General features: G+C 40.6%; 1 protein-coding gene across 2 annotated transcripts in view; it reads left to right on the plus strand.

The window, feature by feature from the left end:
• The first annotated feature begins 4716 nt into the window (after positions 1 to 4716).
• LOC144062276 (cadherin-24-like) overlaps positions 4717 to 24947 on the plus strand; it is a 33026-nt gene continuing 12795 nt past the window's right edge. The window contains exons 1-3 of one of the 2 annotated variants that reach the window (XM_077583482.1): positions 4717 to 4909; positions 15909 to 16347; positions 23688 to 23982. In XM_077583482.1, the coding sequence (XP_077439608.1) occupies positions 16006 to 16347; positions 23688 to 23982 (637 nt within the window). In that variant the 5' untranslated portion in view covers positions 4717 to 4909; positions 15909 to 16005. Of the gene's footprint in view, positions 4910 to 11575; positions 13355 to 15908; positions 16348 to 23687; positions 23983 to 24947 lie in introns of those variants that run through there. The other variant, XM_077583483.1, reaches the window with a different exon arrangement.

The raw sequence follows: 24947 nt of genomic DNA on the forward strand, positions 1-24947 counted from the left end.
TAATAAACGATGGGACACACCGAGAGTTGACTTTTAGGGTAGAAAGTGGAGAGATTGCCAGAGGTGGTCCACAAATCCAGGTCCACAAAGTAAAATACCTGCCACAGTTTGGCTTTAGCCGCGGGTGCTAGCTAGCTAGTATAAAGGACCAAAACTGCCAAAATTCTAAATAAATAAATTACCAAAAATGAAAATAAAAACGGATCTAATTTTTTTTTTCAGAAAATTTATTCAAATAAAAATTATATATAATTAAAAAAATATATATATATATATATATATTAGGGTTGTTCGAAAAAGCGATTCGGCAGTATTAAGCACGCAATTCTCGAATCGATTCAATATGCGGCCGAATCGATTTTTTTTAACATCACATTTTTATGGGAATATTCAACAAAACATCTTACTAAGGGTTATGATTCACACATTAAGCATGGAAGAATGTTACATTAATGCAACATTAAGCCTTAACATGTGATTTCAGTGCTGTTCAAACATGAAACAGACTGCGACCCGTTTGGTAAATGCAGTGGCTCAGTTATAAGCCTGAATTTTCAGATGAATACATTTTCATACAAATCTTACAGTGTACATGTACAAGTTTACTGATTTGTATTTTCTAAATTTGGGAGAGAAAAAAAAATCACAATAATCAATTTATAGATTCGTATCGGGATTAATCGGCATCGAATCAAATCGTGACCTATGAATCGTGATACGAATCGAATCGCCAGGTACTAGGGAATTCGCACCCTAATATATATATATATATATATACACATACACATTTGTATTTAATTTTTTAATTATATGTTTTTTATATCTGTTTTTATTTTTCACTTTTAGTCTTTTATTTATTTATGTAGTCATTTATTTATTTTGAATTTTGGCAGTTTTGGTCCTCCATAAGATTGGTCCTCCCTTGCTTCCTCCTCGGGTGCTTGGGAGCTAGCTAGCTAGCACGAGGGGCTAAAGCCAAACTGTGGCAGGGTTTTTACTTTCTGGACCTGGATTTGCCATCTCTGGATATTGTATATATTATCATAATCTTTATCATGCTCATCTAAAAATATTTCCATTTCATCATCATCATATTTGTATCTCATTTTTGGTCTTCAAGACAAGTCATTTGGTGCCAACCCTGCTTGGTAAATCCGTCTCGTCTGTCACCATTTGCAACCACCACAGACGACACGATGATGGTCATTCCCTTTCGAGAACCTGTTCAAGTTTGCCCTCGGTTTGCTCCCGAACCCGGAGTGACGGATCGATCACCTCTTGGCTTTGCAATGTGCTTGCGTGCAACTTTTTAGCATCGATAAACGCACCGCGTCCCCGCGAGGCATGCAAAGAGTGACTGGAGTGAGTTGGCCCGTTTCTCTTAAGGGATCTCTCGTTGGCCTGAATGGTACAGGGATGTGATTTTTCCGCTAATTTGCGTAATTCCGCTTTTTTTTATCTCCCCCCAAAAAAAAAAAAATCCGCTTTTTTTTATCTCCCCCCCCAAAAAAAAAAAATCCGATTTTTTTTTTTTTTTTTTTTTTTTTTAGTAGTTCATTGTGTATGCACATGACTCCGACAGATAACATCTTCTGCTATAACAAAGACATTTGTGGTATGCTCTAATATGAGTTACTTTTCATTTGGTCATGATACAATTATTTGTTCATGAAATTTGAACTCTTCAACATTATTTATGTGTTAACTTAGTAATCACATTAGTTAGATATGATGATATTCTCAGTGATAGTTTTTAAAAGCAAAGGCAGTCCAATGTTTTTGAATGTGACTGATTTTGAGTTGACTAAAACTGCCATTTTATATGTGATAGTTCAATATACATTGAAAATTTATGCTGTTGTTTTGTCTATTTCTTTGTCATGTGAGTGCATTGAAAGTACTTAAAAACACGGAAAACCCATGAACCCTGGACCTAGCTGGGTGCCAGCGGCCCCCAGACCCCCGGCTAAATTTTCAGATAATTTCACTTTGGTCAAATCACATCCCTGATGGTAGGACTTGATCAGAACCGCCCCGGAAGACGATTAAAAACAAATCACATTCGCTAAGAAGCTGTATGAATATTTTTCTTGGATTTGTGAGAAAAAAAATGTTTGGTTTATTTTAAAAGAAAACAGGTTTACACATTTAGGACAACAATAATGATAAATGACATAAAAGCTTTGGTCAAATCACATGACGGGATTTCTTACTAAATCCACTTGAGAACGGTTCGTCTACGCAAAGACCTTTGTAAGACGCTTTTGTTTCCACAAAGAAATCATATTAAAATTCCCCGTATAAACAAGACGGTCACGGGATCTCCCGACCTTTCGATTGGGATTAACGTCCCGTAATCCGGACGGATTAGTCGCGAGTCAAGACTCCTCATCTTTAAAAACAGAGCCGGGATGGCGTGCGTCACGTCATGCGCCAGCCGCCATGTTAGACTTTCTCCCCTCCGATGGGACTACCCACAGTGTTGTTGTTTTTTTTACCCCGGTTTTCCTCCGTGGGGATTTCCGCTTTGAGAGCAGCCAGAGAGGTTCCCTCTCTGAACTCCCAGCGCACGTAGCGGAGTGCATACAAGAGCGCTTTCCACGCGCAAGCTCCTTGATGGAAGTAATAAGCTTCGCGAGCAAGCCGAGCGCAGCGGCACATAAATTGTCTGGGAAACGTTCACTTCATTAAAACTATTCCTCCAGCCGGGAAATAAAAATCCCATCAAAGAAGCGTGAAGCCGAGGAGAGGAATTCCACTCGTGTGTAGTGGGAGAGAGAGAGTAAAAAAAAAACGCTCAGGGTGAAATTCCACCGTTGTTGCTCGCGTCCTTGACTAACGACTCCCTCTTGGCTAGACAACTTTGCCGGGCCCAAATATTAGGTACACCCGCACCATCTAATTTTCCATGGCAAAAGCCCAAAATGATCATCAAAGTTTGACGACTCCCATCTGCCTTCGATACAAGCTCATTTAGGGCAATTCCCTCGTCGCAATTTGTCCTAAAATGTCTCAAAATGGTCACTTTAAACCAAAATGGACGGATTTCTGTTCAATTTTGGGCATGGGTCCTCAACTTATAATTACAAATTTTGTAACAATTGTGAAACGGCGGTCACAGATACCTATTTTTATTTTATTTTTTATGGCTGCTCCAAAACAAACTTCTAATTCAATTTACATTAGAATTAGACCGATATGGTTTTATCAGGGCCGATACCGATTATTGGTAGTCAAGGAGACCGATAACCGATATTTAGAGCCGATATTCAGTTTCAGTAAAAGGGAAAAAATATTGGCGTGAAACTTTTTTAACTAATTTACATTAGAATTAGACCGATATGGTTTTATCAGGGCCGATACCGATTATTGGTAGTCAAGGAGACCGATAACCGATATTTAGAGCCGATATTCAGTTTCAGTAAAAGGGAAAAAATATTGGCGGGAAACTTTTTTAACTCTTAACTTTGTTGGAATCCTTGAACGCATATGTTTATTGAACAACTTTTCAGATTCAGAATCTTAGACAATCGTCATATATGTTTTAAAATTCTAACAAAAACTTCAGGGAGCTCCCAGAGTCATAAATACTGTATGTCTTAAAAACTCAATAAAAAAAACTAAACAAGTAAATGTCATAGCTTCCTATAGTATTCTACAAGAAATACAAAATTCCAAAATAACTTCAACTTTACTTAAAAAAAAAAAAAAGATGCAGAGTTTCTAGGGTTTTATAAAGCTAACTGGAAATCTAAATAAATTGTTTGCTGAGGTCAACACAGTTTTATAAGATATCAGCCATCAGATTTAAAAATAAATTAAATAAAAAATACCAATATTCGTCAAAATATAATTGCTAATATATTACAAGTATGTCAACAAGTGGATTCTATGGCTACATGCTACAAGCTAGTAAATTAGCCAGCATTAGTTAGCGGTTGGAATGTTATAGCCGTTGGATTAATGCTACGTAATAACTATCATTTACTTTTTTTTTTTACCTTTTCACGGTGAATCTGTGTCACAGACAGATGAGTAGACAAGATTTTACAAAATCATATCATTTTCCTCTCGTTTTTCCTCATGTACTAAGATGTCTCGTCTTCATCAGTCGACGAAAATGCATAGTGATTTAGCCCCAGTTATAGTTTAAGAATGAGGGTTTTAGTCCAGTCTAGTCTAGTTGTCAAATGCGCGTCGACAAAATTATTTATTATTTATTATTTATTGTGTCGACTTGCGCTAAACATTTCCGCCGTCTCGTTCGCCATTTGCCAAACCGCTGCCGGTTGTGAGACCAGCCGACAAGTTTGCGCTCGCAAGTCAAAACAATAAATGTATGCAATATATACACTGCATGTTTTTGTTGTGTCACTTGATCAATTATTGATTCTGAGCTGCTCCAGATGATATACGTGCCGCTGCTGTGTGCTTGTTATGTTGCATTGTTGGATCACGTTGTATAATTGTGACGCGCAGCAGTTTTTAATTGAAGGCCCAAGTACAAAAATGAACGGCTTGCCAATGGTCAAAAGTTAAACTGGTTCAAATAAGTGTGTGTGTGTGTGTGACTATGTCTTAGTATGTGTGTGTGTGGTTTAAATATAAACGAGACCCCCCCCCCCACCCACCTCCCCTAAATGCTTGGCAAAGTGTCCCTCCTCAAAAATAGCAAGCTTTTAGAGAGCCGCCTCCTTCACGCTGAAGACTAATGGAGGGAAAAGACGAGCGAGGGAGGATGAGAGTGATGAAGAGAGAGAGTGGAGGAGAGTGAGCGAGAGAGAGAGAGAGAGAGAAAGTGAGAGTGCGAGAGAGGGAGTCTGGGTGAAGGGGACGGACCTCACGTCAAGCTCACATGAACCTCGGCGTCCTCCTCCGCGCGCCGGATCGCTTTCAGCTGCGCACCCGGGTATGCATTGCCAAGCTTGACTTTCTTTCCTTCTTCTTTTGCACCATTTTTCTTCTTCTTTTTTTTTTTTCTTTGCACGTGCATGGAGGAGGTGCTCATCATCATCATCATCATCATCGTCATCATCCTCGTCGTCATCACCTGCAGCTTATTGGTGCCAAATGATCAGCGGTGTTGGCTTGGTTATAATACACGGCTCAGCCCGAGTGTGTGAATCACGTCAAGGGGTGGGGGGTGCGGTTGGGGGGGGGGGGGGGTCTGTACATCAAGTAGGTCACTTTATTTCATGTTGTTATTATTATTATTATAATACTGTCCGGCCTCTTAACGAGACAAGGTCACGCCGCGGGCTGATTTAGTGCGTCTCTCCGCTAACTTGGGAAGCACTAACAAGCAGGGCCAGATGTGCGTGCGTGGCCGTGTGAGTGCACTTGTGTGTGTATGATACTGATGTTTCGTCAATGTGCATTGTCAGTTCTTAGATCATGCAAGCAGGAAATTCAAAAAAAAAAAAGTCCAGCAAATTCTTGATGAACCGTACAGACAATTTAAGAACAAAATCATTCTTTTTTAGGTTTTTATCTAACAATGGTTAACTTCTTTTTACACTTTTTTTTTGTGTGTGTGTGTGTGTGTGCATATAATCCCCTATCTTTTATATTGTTATTTTATGATGTTAAAAACTAATAATGACAGTGAAATTAACCCTTATATTCCCTTAACTTCCAAGTTCTGAAATGGCCGCTTCAAAGCAAAAAAAGCCAACTTCCGCTTGAATTTTGCGAACGGGTCCTTGAGACTTTTTTTTATTTTTATTTTTATGTGTCTTGCTATGATGGACATGTCCACCAAATTTCATGCCAATCGGTAAAATGGTGCCTGAGGCTTGTTTTTCCTAACTTTCCAAATGGGGGCACCTTAGCGAAAAATGAGTGACAAACCAAAATGGCCGACTTCCTGTTCAATCTCCGGCATGGCACCTTGAGACTTTTTAGTGTGTCCTATTATGATGGACATGTCCACCAAATTTCATGCCAATCGGTAAAATGGTGTCTGAGGCTTGTTTTTCCTAACTTTCCAAATGGGGGCACCTTAGCGAAAAATGAGTGACAAACCAAAATGGCCGACTTCCTGTTCAATCTCCGGCATGGTACCTTGAGACTTTTTAGTGTGTCCTATTATGATGGACATGTCCACCAAATTTCATGCCAATCGGTAAAATGGTGTCTGAGGCTTGTTTTTCCTAACTTTCCAAATGGGGGCACCTTAGCGAAAAATGAGTGACAAACCAAAATGGCCGACTTCCTATTCAATCTCCAGCATGGTACCTTGAGACTTTTTAGTGTGTCCTATTATGATGGACATGTCCACCAAATTTCATGCCAATCGGTAAAATGGTGTCTGAGGCTTGTTTTTCCTAACTTTCCAAATGGGGGCACCTTAGCGAAAAATGAGTGACAAACCAAAATGGCCGACTTCCTGTTCAATCTCCGGCATGGTACCTTGAGACTTTTTAGTGTGTCCTATTATGATGGACATGTCCACCAAATTTCATGCCAATCGGTAAAATGGTGTCTGAGGCTTGTTTTTCCTAACTTTCCAAATGGGGGCACCTTAGCGAAAAATGAGTGACAAACCAAAATGGCCGACTTCCTGTTCAATCTCCGGCATGGCACCTTGAGACTTTTTAGTGTGTCCTATTATGATGGACATGTCCACCAAATTTCATGCCAATCGGTAAAATGGTGTCTGAGGCTTGTTTTTCCTAACTTTCCAAATGGGGGCACCTTAGCGAAAAATGAGTGACAAACCAAAATGGCCGACTTCCTGTTCAATCTCCGGCATGGTACCTTGAGACTTTTTAGTGTGTCCTATTATGATGGACATGTCCACCAAATTTCATGCCAATCGGTAAAATGGTGTCTGAGGCTTGTTTTTCCTAACTTTCCAAATGGGGGCACCTTAGCGAAAAATGAGTGACAAACCAAAATGGCCGACTTCCTATTCAATCTCCGGCATGGTACCTTGAGACTTTTTAGTGTGTCCTATTATGATGGACATGTCCACCAAATTTCATGCCAATCGGTAAAATGGTGTCTGAGGCTTGTTTTTCCTAACTTTCCAAATGGGGGCACCTTAGCGAAAAATGAGTGACAAACCAAAATGGCCGACTTCCTGTTCAATCTCCGGCATGGTACCTTGAGACTTTTTAGTGTGTCCTATTATGATGGACATGTCTACTAAATTCAATGTCGATCCATGATACTGCTGTAAGGGGATTATTTTTCCAACTTTCTCGAGGGCAAAACTGAGTGAGATATGGCTAATTCAAACCAAAATGGCTGACTTCTTGCTCATTTTTTATGTGTCCTTGAGACTTTTTCATGTCTACTGTTATGATGGACATGTCTGCTAAATTCCATGTCGATCCATGAAACTGCTGTTAGGGGATTATTTTTCCAACTTTCTCGAGGGCAAAACTGAGTGAGATATGGCTAAAGCAAACCAAAATGGCCGACTTCCTGTTGAGTTTTTGCTGTGTGTCCTTGGGACTTTTTCCTGTGTACTGCTATGATGGACACGTCTGCTAAATTCCATGTCGACCCATATAACTTCTGTTAGATTGTTTTTCCAACTTCCTTCAAGGGCAAAACTCTGCGATATGGCTAATTCAAACCAAAATGGCCGACTTCCTGTTCAATTTTTTTTTGTTTTTTGTGAGTACTTGTTAGTTTGTGCTAGCATGTTATTCAGACCGGTATGCTAACTAAAACTTTTACTGAGCCTCGTGAAGGTGGTTTGTTTGTTTTGAATAACTTAACTACTGAAACAGTTGTTTGTGTAAAATGGCTTCATGGTTGTTTACATGCTGGATGCCTGGTGTTGATGCTTTATGATCCTTTCAGTTTTAACGACTTTGCCGCCATCTTGTGGCATTTCTGTGCAAGTACTGCTTTTTGGTTCCAAAGCCCAGCACATAGCTACTACTGTATGTGTACGTGTGTTCTTGTCTTCCTATTTTTATGTGGCACAAATCTTGACATTCACCTTTCATTCCAGCACGGGGACATTTTTGTATTGTCCGCGTAAGAAAAATGCCAGGATGAGCTCCTTTGGATGCGTGCGTGCGTGTGCATCAGCGTGAGTGTGTGTGCTCGCTAAGGATGGATGAGAGCTCTATAAGCACTAAGGCGACCAGAGATGCTCAAATGGGACAGAATGTGTCTCCGCTTTGGTCATTTCTGCCCGCCAAGCTTGTACCCGCTCATGTACTTTAACCATTAACCCCCCCCCCCCCCCACACACACACACACACACACACTCCTCCCTCTCCTCCATCTATCTATCCATCCACCCAAGCATCCACCCATTCATCCCTTTCTACTCCATCTACGACCAAACTTGAAAGGCCTGCCATGCTTTGCACGGCGGGTTCTATTTTTATTAATAAAAATGGACGTTGTTGCAGAGCAAAGTGCGACGGTAACAGCGATTTGCCATTTGGAGCGATGTCGCCACTCATCATCCCGACCAGCAAATCACGCTTTCAGCTTCATCATGACAAAAAAAAACCACACATACTCGCAACAAGAGTGAATGACACAAAGCCACCAAAGCTAAGCTGTGCTAAAAAAGCACAATAACCGCCAGAGACAAAAAGTGCTGCAGGAGATGTACTTTTTTTTTTTTTTTCTAAGGATTTAAAAAAAAAATTAAAAAAGGAGCTTTTACATCGCTTTAGCGCGAAGCGGTACATGTGGATGATGATAAATGGTGTCAGAAATGTGTTAATCCACGAGGCAAGCGTCTCCTTGGGTGGGAAGCGCGTTGGGAATTGTCTGGCGTGTTGAAAGGAAACATACTCGATTTGGAAACTCAAGTGGGTGGTCTTGGTATGGATCCTGCATAATGATGACATTTTTTTTTAATTCAATATTGTGCTATGAAGTGATGGATCATGTAAACAAATGGGGAAAAAAGTCTTTTTTTTTTTTCAATAGTTGTGTATGTTCTAAAAATTTTTTATTAGTAGTAGGGATTTAAAATTAAAATTAAAAATCATACTGATAGCACTACCAGCATTCACTCTGAGTCCTCACCGATACCAAGTACCGATACCCCTCATACTTTTTTTTTTTTTCCCCCTGAAGAGCTTAGTATTGTTCATTCGGTAATTTTACCGATTTGACATGTCATCATCATTGCTCTCCTTTTTTATTTTTTATTTTATATATATATTTTTAAATTGTATGTGGGTGATAATGTGTGTGTGTGCGTGCGTGTGCGTGCGTGCGAGTGAGTGTGTATTCATTAGTTCACCTAAACCGAACACTTCCAGCCAGAGTCGTGAGGCCGTCAGGAAACCCGAGGAAGGACCAAAGAAAGGAAAGTGAAATCCAGCATAAACCTCTCATACTTTTTCATTGAACACCTTGACATAAAATTGATGACGCGCCGATGTGCCAAACTGCCCCATTATAGCGCCACCTACTGCTGAGGAGGTCTTACTCAATGTCAGATTTTGTTGGCCTTAAGTATCGGTGCCTGGTATCAGTAGCCTCCACGAGTATATACACTGGCTGGGGTCACATTCACGGTGAGCTGACAAACTCAGTAGCAGGGTTAAATTCTCACCAGGCACGCTGGCGTGCCGACCTCGACATTTCCCCGTTAAAAAGTTTTTCTGTTTCTGGCTGCAGCTCAGCGGCTGTTTGGGAAGCTTTATGGCCGTCACGCGGCTCCATAATTCAAAACAAATGACGCTGTCCACGGCTAATTTCTCCAAACCTGATTAAATCAGCGCAGGAGAGGTGCACAGTCTACATGGCTGGAGTCCATGCGGGACATCGACACGTTTAATGAATTGATTTCTACAATGGTTCCCTGTCGTCAAATGAGATCCACCACACATATCTGCGGAGCTCAGACTCTCACTAAAATCATGTTACGCCACTTGCACCACAACTTAGACATGCTTCCAGGCGGTCTAATGTTTAGCCTACTTTAATTGTCTACACTGGAGCAGTGTGATGCCAATAAAGCTTCTGGAACTGCTGCAGTCAGGAACAGAAACATTTTTGCAACGCTGCTCCAATGTTGATTGGCAAGCCATGGGCAAAGGAATGAGGTGCTTAGAAAAACTGCAAATGACAAGTGACGGCTTCACGTCTGTCCAAATCTGATGCCGTATTAGGGCCATGTGTGTGTATATTTTATTTTTTTTTAATTTTTAAATTTTTTTTATTTTTATTTATTGGAATATTACCCCTAATAAATAAATATATATATATATATATATATATATATATATATATTAGGGGTAATATTCCAAGAAAAAAAAATATATATATACTGTATACACATGGCCCTAATACGGCATCAGATTTGGACAGATGTGAAGCCGTCATTTGTCATATATTTATATATTAGGGGTAATATTCCAAGAAAAAAACTCACAAATTTGGGACTTTTTTTTCTCGGGAAATTGACCCCCCCACCCCACCCCCTACAAAAATATGTATTTATATGTGGCCCTAATACGCCGTCGTAGTCCAAATGATGCCAAAACAAAACCAAACTTAGAAAAAAGTAACTCTGCAGGGCTTGTCTACTTCATAAATGCGCTTGGAAAAGTTGACAGCACACAACTCTCCAAGGTAAGCTTAATGGTGGCGCTAGTGCTAACCGCTAACGCAACAGCAGAGTTGGCCCTGACAGGTGAGCCAAAAGTCTGTGATTGAACACGGCAACCAACGAGCGCACCTCCTCCCTCCCCTTTAACAATCTGGCATGGCATCACTTTGCGACGGTTAATTGAGCCACAAGTTATTACGTAGCGCTGCTTTAACTGCCGTGACAATGTTGTGTTGCTGTTTTACGGCGTCATCAAAAAGCGGCTCGGGGCTCATTTGCATGTAAATGGATCAAAGCGCATTTGTTTAGTCGCCGTCATTATTCGCGCCACGTTTTAGCCGCCGCATTGATCACGCACGTGGCGGAATTTGAGCATTTGAATCCGACACACACGACTTTAACCAGATCTGTTTGCACATGCGTGTGCGTGTGTTTATAATGCCTGAGAGCCTGCCATGCGTGCGTGCAAAGAGGAGATAACAGATGCCAGCAAAATGGGAAGTGCGGGTGGTTTCAGGTGATGCGTCCCAACACGGAAAAGGAAGCAGTCACGTCAGGTTTTTGGGGGTGATGAGATTTGATGAGGTCGTGTCATTGATGATGATATCTTAAGGGAAGGCTGAGGCAGCAGGAGGCCATCTTTAGTGAGGTCATCATCAGTCATCTCAAGGCAGTGTGTTGGCAGAGCTTGGAGGACACATTTGGCTGTGCTATAAATGTTGGATAAATTCAAAGGTGGCAAATCTACATCCAGAAAGTAAAAACCCTGCCACAGTTTGCCCTTAGCCCCTGGTGCTAGCTAGCTACCTAGCTAGCCCCCTAGCAAGTAAACGAGCACCTTGGAAGCTAGCTAGGGAGATAGCTAGCTAGCCCCCTAGCAAGTAAACGAGCACCTTGGAAGCTAGCTAGGGAGATAGCTAACTAGCCCCCTAGCAAGTAAACGAGCAACTTGGAAGCTAGCTAGGGAGATAGCTAACTAGCACCTGAAGCTAAAGCCAAACTATTTTTACTTTCTGGATGTGGATTTGCCACCTCTGGATAAATTATTTAATTTTTTGTAGACAAAAAAATATTTTTGTGATTCCCACTGATTCAGTCCAAAACCTGCAAAAAAAAAAAAATAAAGTAGCCTAGTCTTGTTTTCACCTGCAGACGAAAAAGTTTGTTGAACTTTTCCGTTCTTTTGGAATCCGTACTAGAACATGAATTTTTCTAATGTTGTTGGCTCAATAAAGAGTGGGAAAAATTGCACTCAATCAGCTCACACACTCGTTTAAAAGCCAGTTTTATAAACAGGTATGTCACAACAGCCATTTTGTGGTACATTAAAACATGGCGTAGCTTTGAAAAAGTTGTAGGCGGCGGGTATGGGCGCTTTTCTGTATGCGACAGTGTTCGGGTTAAGTCCCTCTCAAACACTAGCGGAACCAAATGGGCCTTTTATTTTATGGAGCATTGTACGCCTGTGGTCTGAAAACACGATTCTCGGAGTGGGTAATGAATTCTCGCACATGGCCCTGGACGCGCCTAATGCACTTTAACTGCATGTGATGCAACCGTATGCAAATGAGCAACACTGTTTTTCTTATTTATTTTTTTATTTTTTTGTCTTTACATCATGGTTCGCAGCCTCAATAAATAGATTAAAACATAGATTTAAAAAAAAAAAAAAAGCGCAGAGGAGTACAGCAACCCACCGACCCGCCCGCGCACTCACCTGCCCCCATTATGTTGTAGATAGGCCTACTTATGTAAAAAAACAAAACAAAAACTCAATGTTGAACAAAAAAAGTACAGTGCTTCAGTACAAAAGTGAAAAGCATAAAAGAATTTTCACCATCAATTATTTACAGTACCCGTTTTGATAACTTGGCCCAACGCACAAAAAACATCACGGCACACAAAATGGTTTCCCTCTTCTGTTAACTTGTCATGCTCGTACTGTAAAGAAGAAAAAAAATGGTTTTAATATATTAAATAGTATAGTACAGTAAAACATAATTGATTTTTTTTAATAATAAAAACATTTATAATAATAATAATTTTAAATGATTATACAATCGTTCTTCTTGTTTTTATTTTTGACTTGCTGTCCAGGATCAAAAGTCACAAATGTGAATATTTTCCGCTTCAAAGTGACGTTCCAATTGTAAAAATCACCACACAAGTCAATCATCCTAACACACTTATTGGTCTGGTTTAAAAAAAATAATAATATTGTCCCTCTGTGTGTGTTTGTGTGTGTGTGTGTGTGTGTGTGTGTGTGTGTGTGTGTGCTGGGGGTTGAGTCCACAATGTTTTTACAGCCAGCGGAGCAAATGCGCTGAGTGTGGAAAATAACTTAGAACTCTGGAACAAAAAAACTGCATCTTTCACATCCGGGTCAGGGCACCAATTGAAAAGTTCTGAGCGAACCTTTACCCGGTCCTTTTAAGTTACTTGGCGTTTGCTTGTTGAGAGATCACTTTACTAATTTTATGGATGCATTTTTTAACATTTGTATCTCCCGTTGTGTTTTGAATATATTATTGGTGTCCACCCTGTCTCCGACTGCCTTCATGATACTCATGACCCCACACCTCCCCTCACTCTTTTTGCATGTACTGTACTGTTTTTGCTGTCTTACTGCAAAACCAGTTTTCCTCCAGGCAGAAATGAAGGAATAAAGTTAAAAGTAGATGTGGCGGCACAACCGCTGGCACAGCAAGTTTTCGTCACGCTTTCAGGTCAGGCCATCGGAGGTCACCCGCGTTCCGACACCCGGAAGTAGCAGCGCCTATTGTTTGCAAACCTTATGTGAAAAGGGCTCAGGTTGGATTTTATTACCCTTTCAGCTTGTTCGTGCTTTTTTTTTTTACTGCACAAAGTTTATAACACCGGTCTGCAATATCCATTTATTTGTATTTTTAACCCTTCCAATTCTATTTTGAAGTTCTTCCAACATGTTTTCTTACATTGCTAATAGTATTGTTTTTCTACAGCTAGCAGCGAGGGCTTCCACTTCTTAATTAAAATGTAATGGTCCTCCATGGTCATCTCCTCTTCTTCTAAATTGCGTCATTCATTTGTTCCACTAGAGTGCAGTAAGCCATTAAGGCCTCTTTCGGGAACTAAGAATATTACACGAATTTGCATCCTTATCAAAAAAGCTGATAAATATATCATCTGTTAGAGAGAAAAAAAATATTTGCGCCGCGTGTAGAATGCATCCCATTTTCCCAAACAGTATGTTTAAATCATGTGAGCAACAAGGAATTAAACATTACAGCTGCAAAAAGATCCAAAAGGTAAATTTTGAACGGTATATTATTGATAGTTTGAGAGCTGAGCGCTGAAGTTAGAAATGACAAAATCAGACACACAAAAAAAAAATCTCCATCCGTAGACCTTTCATCACATTTGTGTTAGCACAGCTAAAACGGTTGAAATGGCCAATAGAGAGCCCAAAAGGTTAATGAACTAATTATGTCTTCTCTCCTGTGATTGTAATGGCAAAATTGCTAAAGTCAGCGCTTTAAATGTTCTTCTTCTCTTAACTTATACACCTTGTGAATGAATGGAAGCCTTCTGAAAACATGTCCTTTGAAATGATAAGAGCGACCTTTTCCCGGTCTTGGTCGGTAGATAATAAAAAAAGTGTCTCCTCTCCTCTGCAAAACTTCAAGATAGCAGCAACGTGCTTAGTGAATGTCTGGCTTGTTACAGTTCTCTGCTCGGTGCTCTTTGCTATTTCGGTCAAGGTGTCACAGTCTTTTTGCTATGATATGAGTCCGAGGAACAACGACAGAGAGGAGATGCTTTGTTGAGCATGTATTCTTGTAAGACATTTCGCAAAAACGCGTCTGAATCCTGGTTATTATAGTTAACAAAAAGTAACAAAATAGCTAAAAATTTTCTTGACAATAATATGTTATATGTGATCTCGCTAGTCCAAACATGACAATCTGATTAATATTACATTTGTGGAATATTAAAACAAAACAGTTTAGTTATGTTATTTTTTATTTCTTTTTTTTCATTTGCAGAGTGGGTTTGACAGTTTTTATTTGTTAAAAAATTTTTTTTAATGGTTTATTTAATTTTGTTTTTATTAGTTTTAGTATTAGTTTTTCCCCCCATTTTTTAAATTGTGTGTATTACTTGTGGACTGTATATTTTTTTTAAATCTGATAAATATTGTATAGTAAAAACTAAACAAAATTATTATTTTAACAACCATCCACAAATAAAATAAAAGACAGGTACTGTATAACAGTCCACAGAACATTTATCAGTTAGCCATTGGTATAACACTAGTTTTAGTTTTTCATTTTTATTTAATTTCATGAACAAAATTTTTTTTAAAGGGGAAGTCCCCCACCCCAAAACATTTAAAAAAAAAAAAAAATATTGGCAATAATATGTTATATGTGATCTCGCTAGTCCAAACATGACATTCTGATTAATATTACATTTGTGGAATATTAAAACAAAACAGTTTAGTTATGTTATTTTTTATTTCTTTTTTTTTATTTGCAGAGTGGGTTTGACAGTTTTTATTTGTTTAATTTTTTTTTAATGGTTTGTTTAATTTTGTTTTTATTAGTTTTAGTATTAGTTTTTCCCCCCATTTTTTTAATTGTGTGTATTTCTTGTGGACTGTATATTTTTTTAAATCTGATAAATATTGTATAGTAAAAACTAAACAAAATTATTATTTTAACAACCATCCACAAATAAAATAAAATACAGGTACTGTATAACAGTCCACAGAACATTTATCAGTTAGCCATTGGTATAACACTAGCTTTAGTTTTTCATTTTTATTTAATTTCATGAACAAAATTTTTTTTAAAGGGGAAGTCCCCCACCCCAAAACATTTTAAAAAATAAATAAATATTGGCAATAATATGTTATGTGTGACTTTACTAGTCTAAACATGACATTCTGATTAATATTACATTTGTGGAATATGAGTTATGAAGCAAAATCCAGCCGTTTTTAATCCATCACGGAGCGGCCATTTTGCCACTTGCTGAAGATGACATCAATGTTGCTCAGGGCTCAGCTAACAACCAATCACAGCTCAGCTTCAGAAAACAGCTGAGCTCTGATTGGTTGTTGCCTGAGACTGAGCAACTGTGATGTCATCTTCAGTCAAAATGGCCGCCCCTGAGATCAAACCCACTCTGCAAACTAAATAAACTAACTCTATTTAAAAAAAAAAAACTAAACTAAACTTTTTTGTTATTTTAAACCCCGATCTTTCCCCCCCAATTCTGATCAACTGAAAATGATGTACCCCGGACCGATTAACGATCACATGATCGAGATCGGGACATCCCAAATTGTAACCCTGGTCTGAATCAGAAACTTTTCTGGCAGAGTTTGCAGGACATGATCCAGTGTAGCATGATGAAGATGGACGTCAACGTCGCGCCGCTGATCATCTCCTCACCGCTCGTCCACTGAGATCTCAGCGATGAGAGGACACGTCGTCCTCCTTCTTCTCTGCATGTGCGCCGGCCGTGTCACTTCGCAAGATCTGCCAAGACTTCGTCCATCTTCGGACTTAGCGGCTAAACTTAGCGCCGGACTAACCGTGACCCAGCGGAGGACTCGTGGGGAAGATGAAGGGCTAATTGAAGAGGGGTCCGCCGCTCTCCAGTTAAGCTCAGAGACGGGCCAGGAGAGTTCAGAGTCGGACGGCGTAAGTCTGCAAGGAACCAGGCGGCCAGGTTCTCGCCGGAAGAGGAGCTGGCTGTGGAACCAGTTCTTCGTCATTGAGGAGTACCGAGGCCCTGAACCTGTGCTCATCGGACGGGTAAGTGGAACCAAAATGACTGTCAACTAGCATGAAGTTCTACACAAGGTTCTGGTCCATGTATCAGTCTCTTTTTTTCTTTCTCTTTATACACTTTTGGGGCAATTTTTTGACATGAACTCATTCACTGCCATTGACGGCTATAGACGTCAAAAATTTATTTGAACTATTTCTATTAGTTTAACATTTTTTCCACTTGTGTGAAAACCTAGATTTTTTTAATTGAACATTTAGAACAGATATAAAAGTTTTGATGAATTGTGGGTTAACTAGTGAAGTCATGCAATTAATTCCATTTCAAATTTTAATCGCCTGACGTCCCAAATTTTTAATAATCTTTTCTTTAAAAAAAAAAAATTGCGTTAGGCGATTACATTTTTTTAATTGTAATTAATCATATGACTTCAATAATTAACTCAATTAATCAGTAATTTTATATCTGTTTTAAATGTAATTTGTTTGTTTTCTTAGGTTTTCATACCCTTAAGTGGAAAAAGTGTTAAACTAATAGAAATAGTTCAAATGAATTTTTGACGTCTATACCGTCAATGGCAATGAATGAGCTAAAATACGCCAGAGGCGGCAAATCCAGTTAAACGAGCACGATGGGGGCTTGCTAGGGAGCTAGCTAGCTAGCACCTGGGGCTAAAGCCAAACTGTGGCAGGGTTTTTACTTTCTGGACCTGGATTCGTCACATCTGAAATACACACACACACAAAACATAAACTTGTCATGAGGGAATCTTGAAACAGTGAGCGTAACACAGCGTAAGAATGATGATATATATACTAAACATAAGGAACAGAAGTCATACATAGGTCAGAGGGCGCCTTGAAACTAGTTTCTCAGGAGGTTGGATTTTCTTTGTTGTTTGTTTCTAAGTCTCCTTCCTACCCGAGGTGCTCAATGCCGCCTGCTTTTCACAATCTAAAGCAAGTTTCACTCGGCAACATGAAATTCATCTCAAGAGTCTCAAGGGGCCCCCGAGCCCGGAAAAAAAAAAAAACATTTTAGTTTGCAGTGGACATTTTAGGGTTATTTTGGTCATTTCAAGGTGTCCTTCAAAGACCAACTTGCAAAGTTTGATGACTTTCCATAAAACAGGAAACTCATAACCACAAGGCCAGAGCGTTTCCAAATATTGTGTTTGTGGTGAATGTCACGCCTAGGAAATATTCACAGGGGGGAAGCTATGCACGCGATCAATCTGTTCTGACAGTCGGATATACAATATGACCAACTCTGAAAAGATGCACAAAAAATTCTAATAACAATATGAAGTTTGCAAGGCACGTCTGACACAAGTCTCAAGAAGCCATGCCCAAAAAGACAAAGGGAGTCGGCCATTTTGATTTGAAGGGACTCTTTTAGTATCACTTTTGGCCTTTTCGCTTCCTAAAAATTGAACTTGTCTTGAAGATTTTCTACAGATTTTGACCAAATGTTACTAAATTTGAACCACAACCAAAAACAGTACTCGAAGCATGCATGGCAACAACGTTTAATGACTCGCCCAATAAAGTATGAAACAAAGATCAATTTAAAAAAAATGTCTGGTCCCGATGCTAGCTTCACTTAGCCACTTGAAATTTGGTAAGCACGTCTATCACAAATTGACCTACAAACAAGCCTCAAGAAGCCATGCCGAAAAAGACACAAATGGCGGCCATTTTGGTTTGAAGCTGTCCTTTTAGAGTTCGGTTCTTCCTAGTGAGTCTGTCCAATTGCTACTAAATTGGAACCTCGCATACTAAGACAGATGGACAAAGCTTATTTACAAAGACTGAATTTTTGTCATTACGTGAGGGCGCAGGCACACAAAAAAGAACATGGCAACAAAGATTGGAACTGAAACTTAAAAAAATAAAATAAAAATAAAAACATGTGTCCCAAGAAGTTAGGTCCACTTCAAACAAGAAATTTGGTTGGTGTGTCTATTGCGAGTAACTCCACAAAAAAGTCTGAGAGGCCGTGCCTGAAAAGACACAGGAAGTCAGCCGTTTTGGTTTAAAGCGGCCATTTTTGCGTCCCAAAGACAACACATTTTGTCCGATTGCTACCAAAAGAAACCCCAGAAGCTAGTTCCACTTAAAACGAGAAATTTGGTCGATGTGTCTATCGCGAGTAGAGCCACAAAAAATGTCTGAGGCCATGCCTGAAAATACACAGGAAGTCGGCCATTTTGGTTTGAAGCAGCCATTTTAGGGTCCCGAAGACAACACATTTTGTCCGATTACCAAATTTGAAGCGACAGACAAAATAATGAAAATGTCTTGTTTTCGTTATTACGAGCATAGCGGCCAAGTTTGACGTGTCTCCACTGATGACTTTCATTCTATTTGACCCAAAAAGATACAAACTTTTTGTATTTAATCCAACTTCGCATGCCTCTGGCTGGGCTGAAATCCTCTGACTCTTCACCCCGGCAAAGTGCCCGAGATGCCCACCTGAAGCACGCTGCCCCACGGGAGCCCCCCCACGGGAGCCCCCCCACTTGTGGCATTTCCCAGCTTTGCTTTAATGTCAGCGCAAGCGGCGAGTCAAAGTGGCGAGGCGTAACGCTAACAGGCGAGCGCTGCCAGCCACTTCGGAGGCGGCACGATATACTTTACAATGACAGCCTGGATTGGTTTCTTAGCCGTGCGGCGTACTCCTCATAAATGTTTAATATCCCGCTCTGCTTGTTATTGATACAGTCGGCGAGCGGCGCTAAAGCAATCAGGGGAATGCTGCTTCCATATTTGCGCAATAAAGCCAGGGCGGCGTGTTAAAATAAAGCCTGGGTTCTCCTTGCGGCTCGGGTTGTTTGGCTGAAAATCAGAGGTGGCAAAAGTACTTGAGTACAGATACTCGTGTAATCAACTGAAGCACTGATTTCAATACTTGAGTATCTGAAATGTACTTGTAGGTACAAAAGTAAAAGTGAATTTTTAGCGGCAATTACATTTTTGTCAATTTTTTAAAAACACATTTTCGGGGGGGCTTAGAATAGATTAATGGCCTTCCCTTCATTTCAATGGGGAACATTGATTTGTGATACTTTGAGTTACAAATGTGGTCACGGAACAAATTCAACTCATACGTCAAGGCACCACTGCGTTTGTATTTTAGCACTGCGAGGCAAAAAGTGGTGTCGCCACCTTTGCGGCGGGAGGCGGCAGAAAGTTGGCGGCTGATTGCGAACGGCGTCATTGTGCTTTTGCCGCTTTGCTTGCCAGGCGGGGGGAAAACACATTCCTCCTTCCTTTTCACACCGACTGAAGCACAGCAGGACTGAGACAACAATTAAACTCAGCCCAGGAGGGGGTGATGGGATGGCACGCACATACACAATGCGCGGTAGCTTTGAGGAAGAAATGAAGGCAATGGGGGGATGAATTAAAAAAATAAAATATCGCTTATCGAGCAAACTGTGGGGTGTTGGGTGCGCTATTATGACTTTTTTTTTTTTTTAATCCTCAACGTTATCCGCCAGCACAGATGTACTTTGGGCTTATATTCAACCCTGTCGACTGCATGCAGGCGTGCTTCATATACACACTCACTGGCCTCTTCATTAGGGACACCTGCACACATAAACTATCTCACAAAAGTGAGTACATCCCTCACATTTCTGCAGATATTTAATTGTACCTTTTCAGGACACTTTGACGCAACGTCAGTACACAGTTTCAATAACAGTGTGTTAATCATTCTCTCAAAAGTGAGTTCCATATATAAGTGCCAAAATCGTCTACCAAACCATATAATTTCGATGAAATGTATACTGTATGTATGTAATGCATGACTGGATTGGACGAGACTAGGCTGGTCGCCAAGACTGGATTGGACGAGACTAGGCTGGTCGCCAAGACTGGATTGGACGAGACTAGGCTGGTCGCCAAGACTGAGTTGGACGAGACTAGCCTGGTCGCCAAGACTGGATTGGACGAAACTAGGCTGGTCGCCAAGACTGGATTGGACGTGACTAGGCTGGTCGCCAAGACTGGATTGGACGACACTAGGCTGGTTGCCAAGACTGGATTGGATGAGACTAGGCTGGTCGCCAAGACTGGATTGGACGTGACTAGGCTGGTCGCCAAGACAGGATTGGATGAGACTAGGCTGGTCGCCAAGACTGGATTGGACGTGACTAGGCTGGTCGCCAAGACTGGATTGGACGTGACTAGGCTGGTCGCCAAGACTGGATTGGACGAGACTAGGCTGGTCGCCAAAACTGGATTGGACGAGACTAGGCTGGTCGCCAAGACTGGATTGGACGAGACTAGGCTGGTCGCCAAGACTGGATTGGACGAGACTAGGCTGGTCGCCAAGACTGGATTGGACGTGACTAGGCTGGTCGCCAAGACTGGATTGGACGACACTAGGCTGGTCGCCAAGACTGGATTGGACGAGACTAGGCTGGTCGCCAAGACTGGATTGGACGAGACTAGGCTGGTCGCCAAAACTGGATTGGACGAGACTTGGCTGGTCGCCATGACTGGATTGGACAAGACTAGGCTGGTCGACAAGACTGGATTGGAGGAGACTAGGCTGGTCGCCAAGACTGGATTGGACGAGACTAGGCTGGTCGCCAAGACTGGATTGGATGAGACTAGGCTGGTCGCCAACACTGGAATGGACGAGACTAGGCTGGTCGCCAAGACTGGATTGGACGTGACTAGGCTGGTCGCCAAGACTGGATTGGACGTGACTAGGCTGGTCGCCAAGACTGGATTGGACGAGACTAGGCTGGTCGCCAAGACTGGATTGGACGTGACTAGGCTGATCGCCAAGACTGGATTGGACGAGACTAGACTGGTCACCGAGACTGGATTGGACAAGAGTAGACTGGTCACCAAGACTGGATTGGACAAGAGTAGACTGGTCACCAAGACTGGACAGGATGACTTGGCAGAGCGTGGGCGACTTTTCAGAGCGTGGGTGACTTGACAGTGACAAGGACGACTGGACTGCGACGAGGACGACTTGACTGCAACGAGGACGAATGGACTGCAACCAGGACGATTTGACTGAGAAGAAGACGACTTGACTGTCACGAGGACGACTGGACCGCGACGAGGACGACTTGATTGTGACGAGGACGACTTGACTGTGACGAGGACAAAGGAAAAAGTTGGGGGGAATTTTTATTTTTATTTTTTTAAGTTAAACTCATTACTGCCACTTACAGGATTGGGGTGCAACAGCGTCACCCAATGAGCCGGATGCATATATTTTGGATTGTTCGGGCTTGTCGGAAGGTCTGAATTTTAGATTCTAGTTTTAGTTACATGATGATAAGCTCATAATGTGAGAGTAAATATGTGCAGGCTTGTGAGTAAGACTGGTGAGATTACGATGAGCGCATGTGGCCCCGGGGTGGAAGGATAGCCACGGTTCCTGGTCAGAAAGCTCAGCAGCTGACTAATCTCTTTGCGGCCTCGCCATCTCTGCACGCACGCACACACACACACGTGTCTTTGCCTTGCAAACTTGCCATGCAGCATACATTCGCAACACGTTAATGTCAATGTAAAATTTTGCTTATGTTTTTTTTCTTCATATTTGCATAAAAGGATCACTTAAAAAGTGCCATTTTGGGTAACTTCTTAGCTTTTTGGTGAGTATTGTATCCGTTCTCATTTTACATGAAAAATAATTATTCATTAAATTTGCATTAGTACAGTATGTGGGAGAAATGTTAGAATTTTTTCAAATCACAAAAATGGTTTTCTTCGCCAAGCTTTTTTTCCCTTCATATTAGTGGAATATGTTATGATTGCTAGGCAAAAAAAAAATCGTAGAGAAGTGACAAATTCTTTGGTTTTTAGAAATACATTTTATATCAACATTTTACATGAAAAGTATCACTAGCATAAAGGTGACATATTTGTTAAAAATTGCCATAAATTCTTGATTGAAAATTTGCGGGTTGAAAAAAATTTAAGAAACTGAAAAACTTTTATCACTGGCAATTTCTTTGTTTGTACAATTTATTGATAAATTATGTCAAGTTTGTAGCAAAAAAAAAAAAAAAAAGTCCTTTCCACCTGAATTCTCAGCTCTCACCGCAATTATTTCTCAGGGAACCCTCAGACAGGTCACTTCGCCGCATGTCCATGTCTTGTTCCATATGACGAACACACACGTCAAACATCCTCCCTTGGATGTTGCGAAAAGTGAGCAGATGGTTGGAGAATTTGTAGTTGGGTACACGTAGGATGTTGTGGAGGGTCCGCATTGACGAGAACTCCTCTGGCTTTTGTGCTTGGGTCGAGTTAACGAGCCGCACGCATCAGTACGCTCCCATTAGCGCCGCATACACACACACACATGCGCGCACAAACACCTGGTACCGTCGGTTTCTTTCTTTTTTTTACATTTACAAAATGTTTTGTGTCGAATTGTAACCTTTTTTTTAATATTTAATATTTAATATTTAACTCATTATCGAATATTTTTAGAATCGATTAATCGACTAATCAGATTTTAATTTTGCATTTTTTTCCCTCATTCATACTAAACATACGACAAAACGAATTTTAACACACATCGAGCTGCAGCACATAAAAACAGAGTTATAAGAGGATTAAACATTGTATCGAATTATCGAATATTTTTAGAATTGATTAATCGACTAATCAGATTTTAATTTTGCATTTTTTTCCCTCATTCATACTAAACATACGACAAAACGAATTTTAACACACATCGAGCTGCAGCACATAAAAACAGAGTTATAAGAGGATTAAACATTGTATCGAATTATCGAATATTTTTAGAATCGATTAATCGACTAATCAGATTTTAATTTTGCATTTTTTTCCCTCATTCATACTAAACATACGACAAAACGAATTTTAACACACATCGAGCTGCAGCACATAAAAACAGAGTTATAAGAGGATTAAACATTGTATCGTTCCATTTAGCAAAACTCTGCTAGCTTAAAGCTAACATATAATACAAAACGCCTTCATTGGGATAATGCAAATTAGCCATAATGTTACGGTAATTAATTATTAAACTCCAGAGAGTTAAGGTCACTTTGCCCCGTTGTGTAACTGTACAAAAAGAGGATATCCTCATATTGTTTTGAATGCCCAAAAGGCTCCAAGAATGGGAGGGTGTTCCCAAAAAAAACTGCTATGTATAAATACCCTGACTTCAATAATAGAGGTTATCATTTCCACAATAATATTAACAATTGAAGAACCGCATGGAACTAATGAAGGGGGAAAAACAATATTGTATATCACAATATGAATATTTTTGCCCTTGCCTTTGCCAGTCAAATGAATGTGAATGCCAATTAGCCCCCGACGCTAAAGCTGTTTGTTTGTCTTTGGCCCACCAGCTGCACACGGACATGGATCGAGGGGACGGGCACACCAAGTACACGCTGGAGGGCGAAGGAGTGGGCTCGGTGTTTGTCATCGACAGCAACACGGGCAACATCCACGTCACCAAGTCTCTGGACCGCGAGGAGAAGGACCAGTACCGCCTCACCGCCACCGCCACAGACCGCCTGACGGGCCGCGCCCTGGAGCCGTCCTCGCACTTCATCATCAGAGTGCAGGACATCAACGACAACCCGCCCATCTTCTCCGGCGAGCCCTATATCGCCACCGTGCCCGAGATGGCCAACATAGGTACAGTACGCAGAGATTGACGTGAATCTGTCTGTTGTTCATTTTGGTTGAGTGACCAAATGTCCTCTTTGTACTCGACTCTTTATTGTCCAACTATTGAGACTAGTGCCCGACTGATTAATTGGCCGCAGATTATAATTGGCTGATTAATGCCCGTCAAACTCCGGCCAAAACACTCCAAATGTACTATGGCTATTTTAATTGTTCAGCACCTTGAGTTGTGTTTTAATGTATGAAAGGTGCTATATAAATAAAGTTTGACTGATTGATCGATTGATTATTTTCCCCTTAAAACGTAATCATCGAAGAAAACCGAATTTTCCAACGCTGTGAAAGTACCCCGAATGCACCATTTTGCTTGCGTGCCATTAGCAACTACAAAGTGTGTAGCGTCTATTGTCCCTAAGCGTCTTTTAAGATGTTTAATGACACCCCAGTTTGAGTTAACTGTAAAAGTAAACACTCGACGATAAGAATTGCATCCAAAGTATATTTAAATACAAAACAAGCTTCGTTTTTAAATCATCGCTAGCCTAGCGCTAATGCTAAAAGCGAAGGGAGGATCCCATTCAAATGCTAACAGGAAGTTAGCATCGACTTCGGGAGTCTTTTTACTTCAAATAACGAATATTTACACACAGATGCTGTGGGAACACATACCCACAGGTAATATAATCCTACGCAAAGGCACATTTTTTTCCCAATGTGTGAAAAAATTGTTATTTTAATAGAATTCAATCGGAGTCCAGTCAAGTAACGTTCTTCTGTACTCACTTTAAGCGTGGAAACCATGGATGCACGGCACCATACTGCCTCCAAGAGGCGAAAACGCACAGGAACAGTCAGTATTAGTTCTCACTGTTTTTTTTTTTTCAGTTGCTATTATTTTAGTTTATTCTAATCTTATTTCACGTTCTTATTGTCACCGTTTGTCACTGAAAATGTGAAAAAGTATCCCATTTGCT

The sequence above is a fragment of the Vanacampus margaritifer genome, chromosome 13, assembly GCF_051991255.1.
Source record: "Vanacampus margaritifer isolate UIUO_Vmar chromosome 13, RoL_Vmar_1.0, whole genome shotgun sequence".
In the NCBI taxonomy this organism is placed as follows: Eukaryota; Metazoa; Chordata; class Actinopteri; order Syngnathiformes; family Syngnathidae; genus Vanacampus; species Vanacampus margaritifer.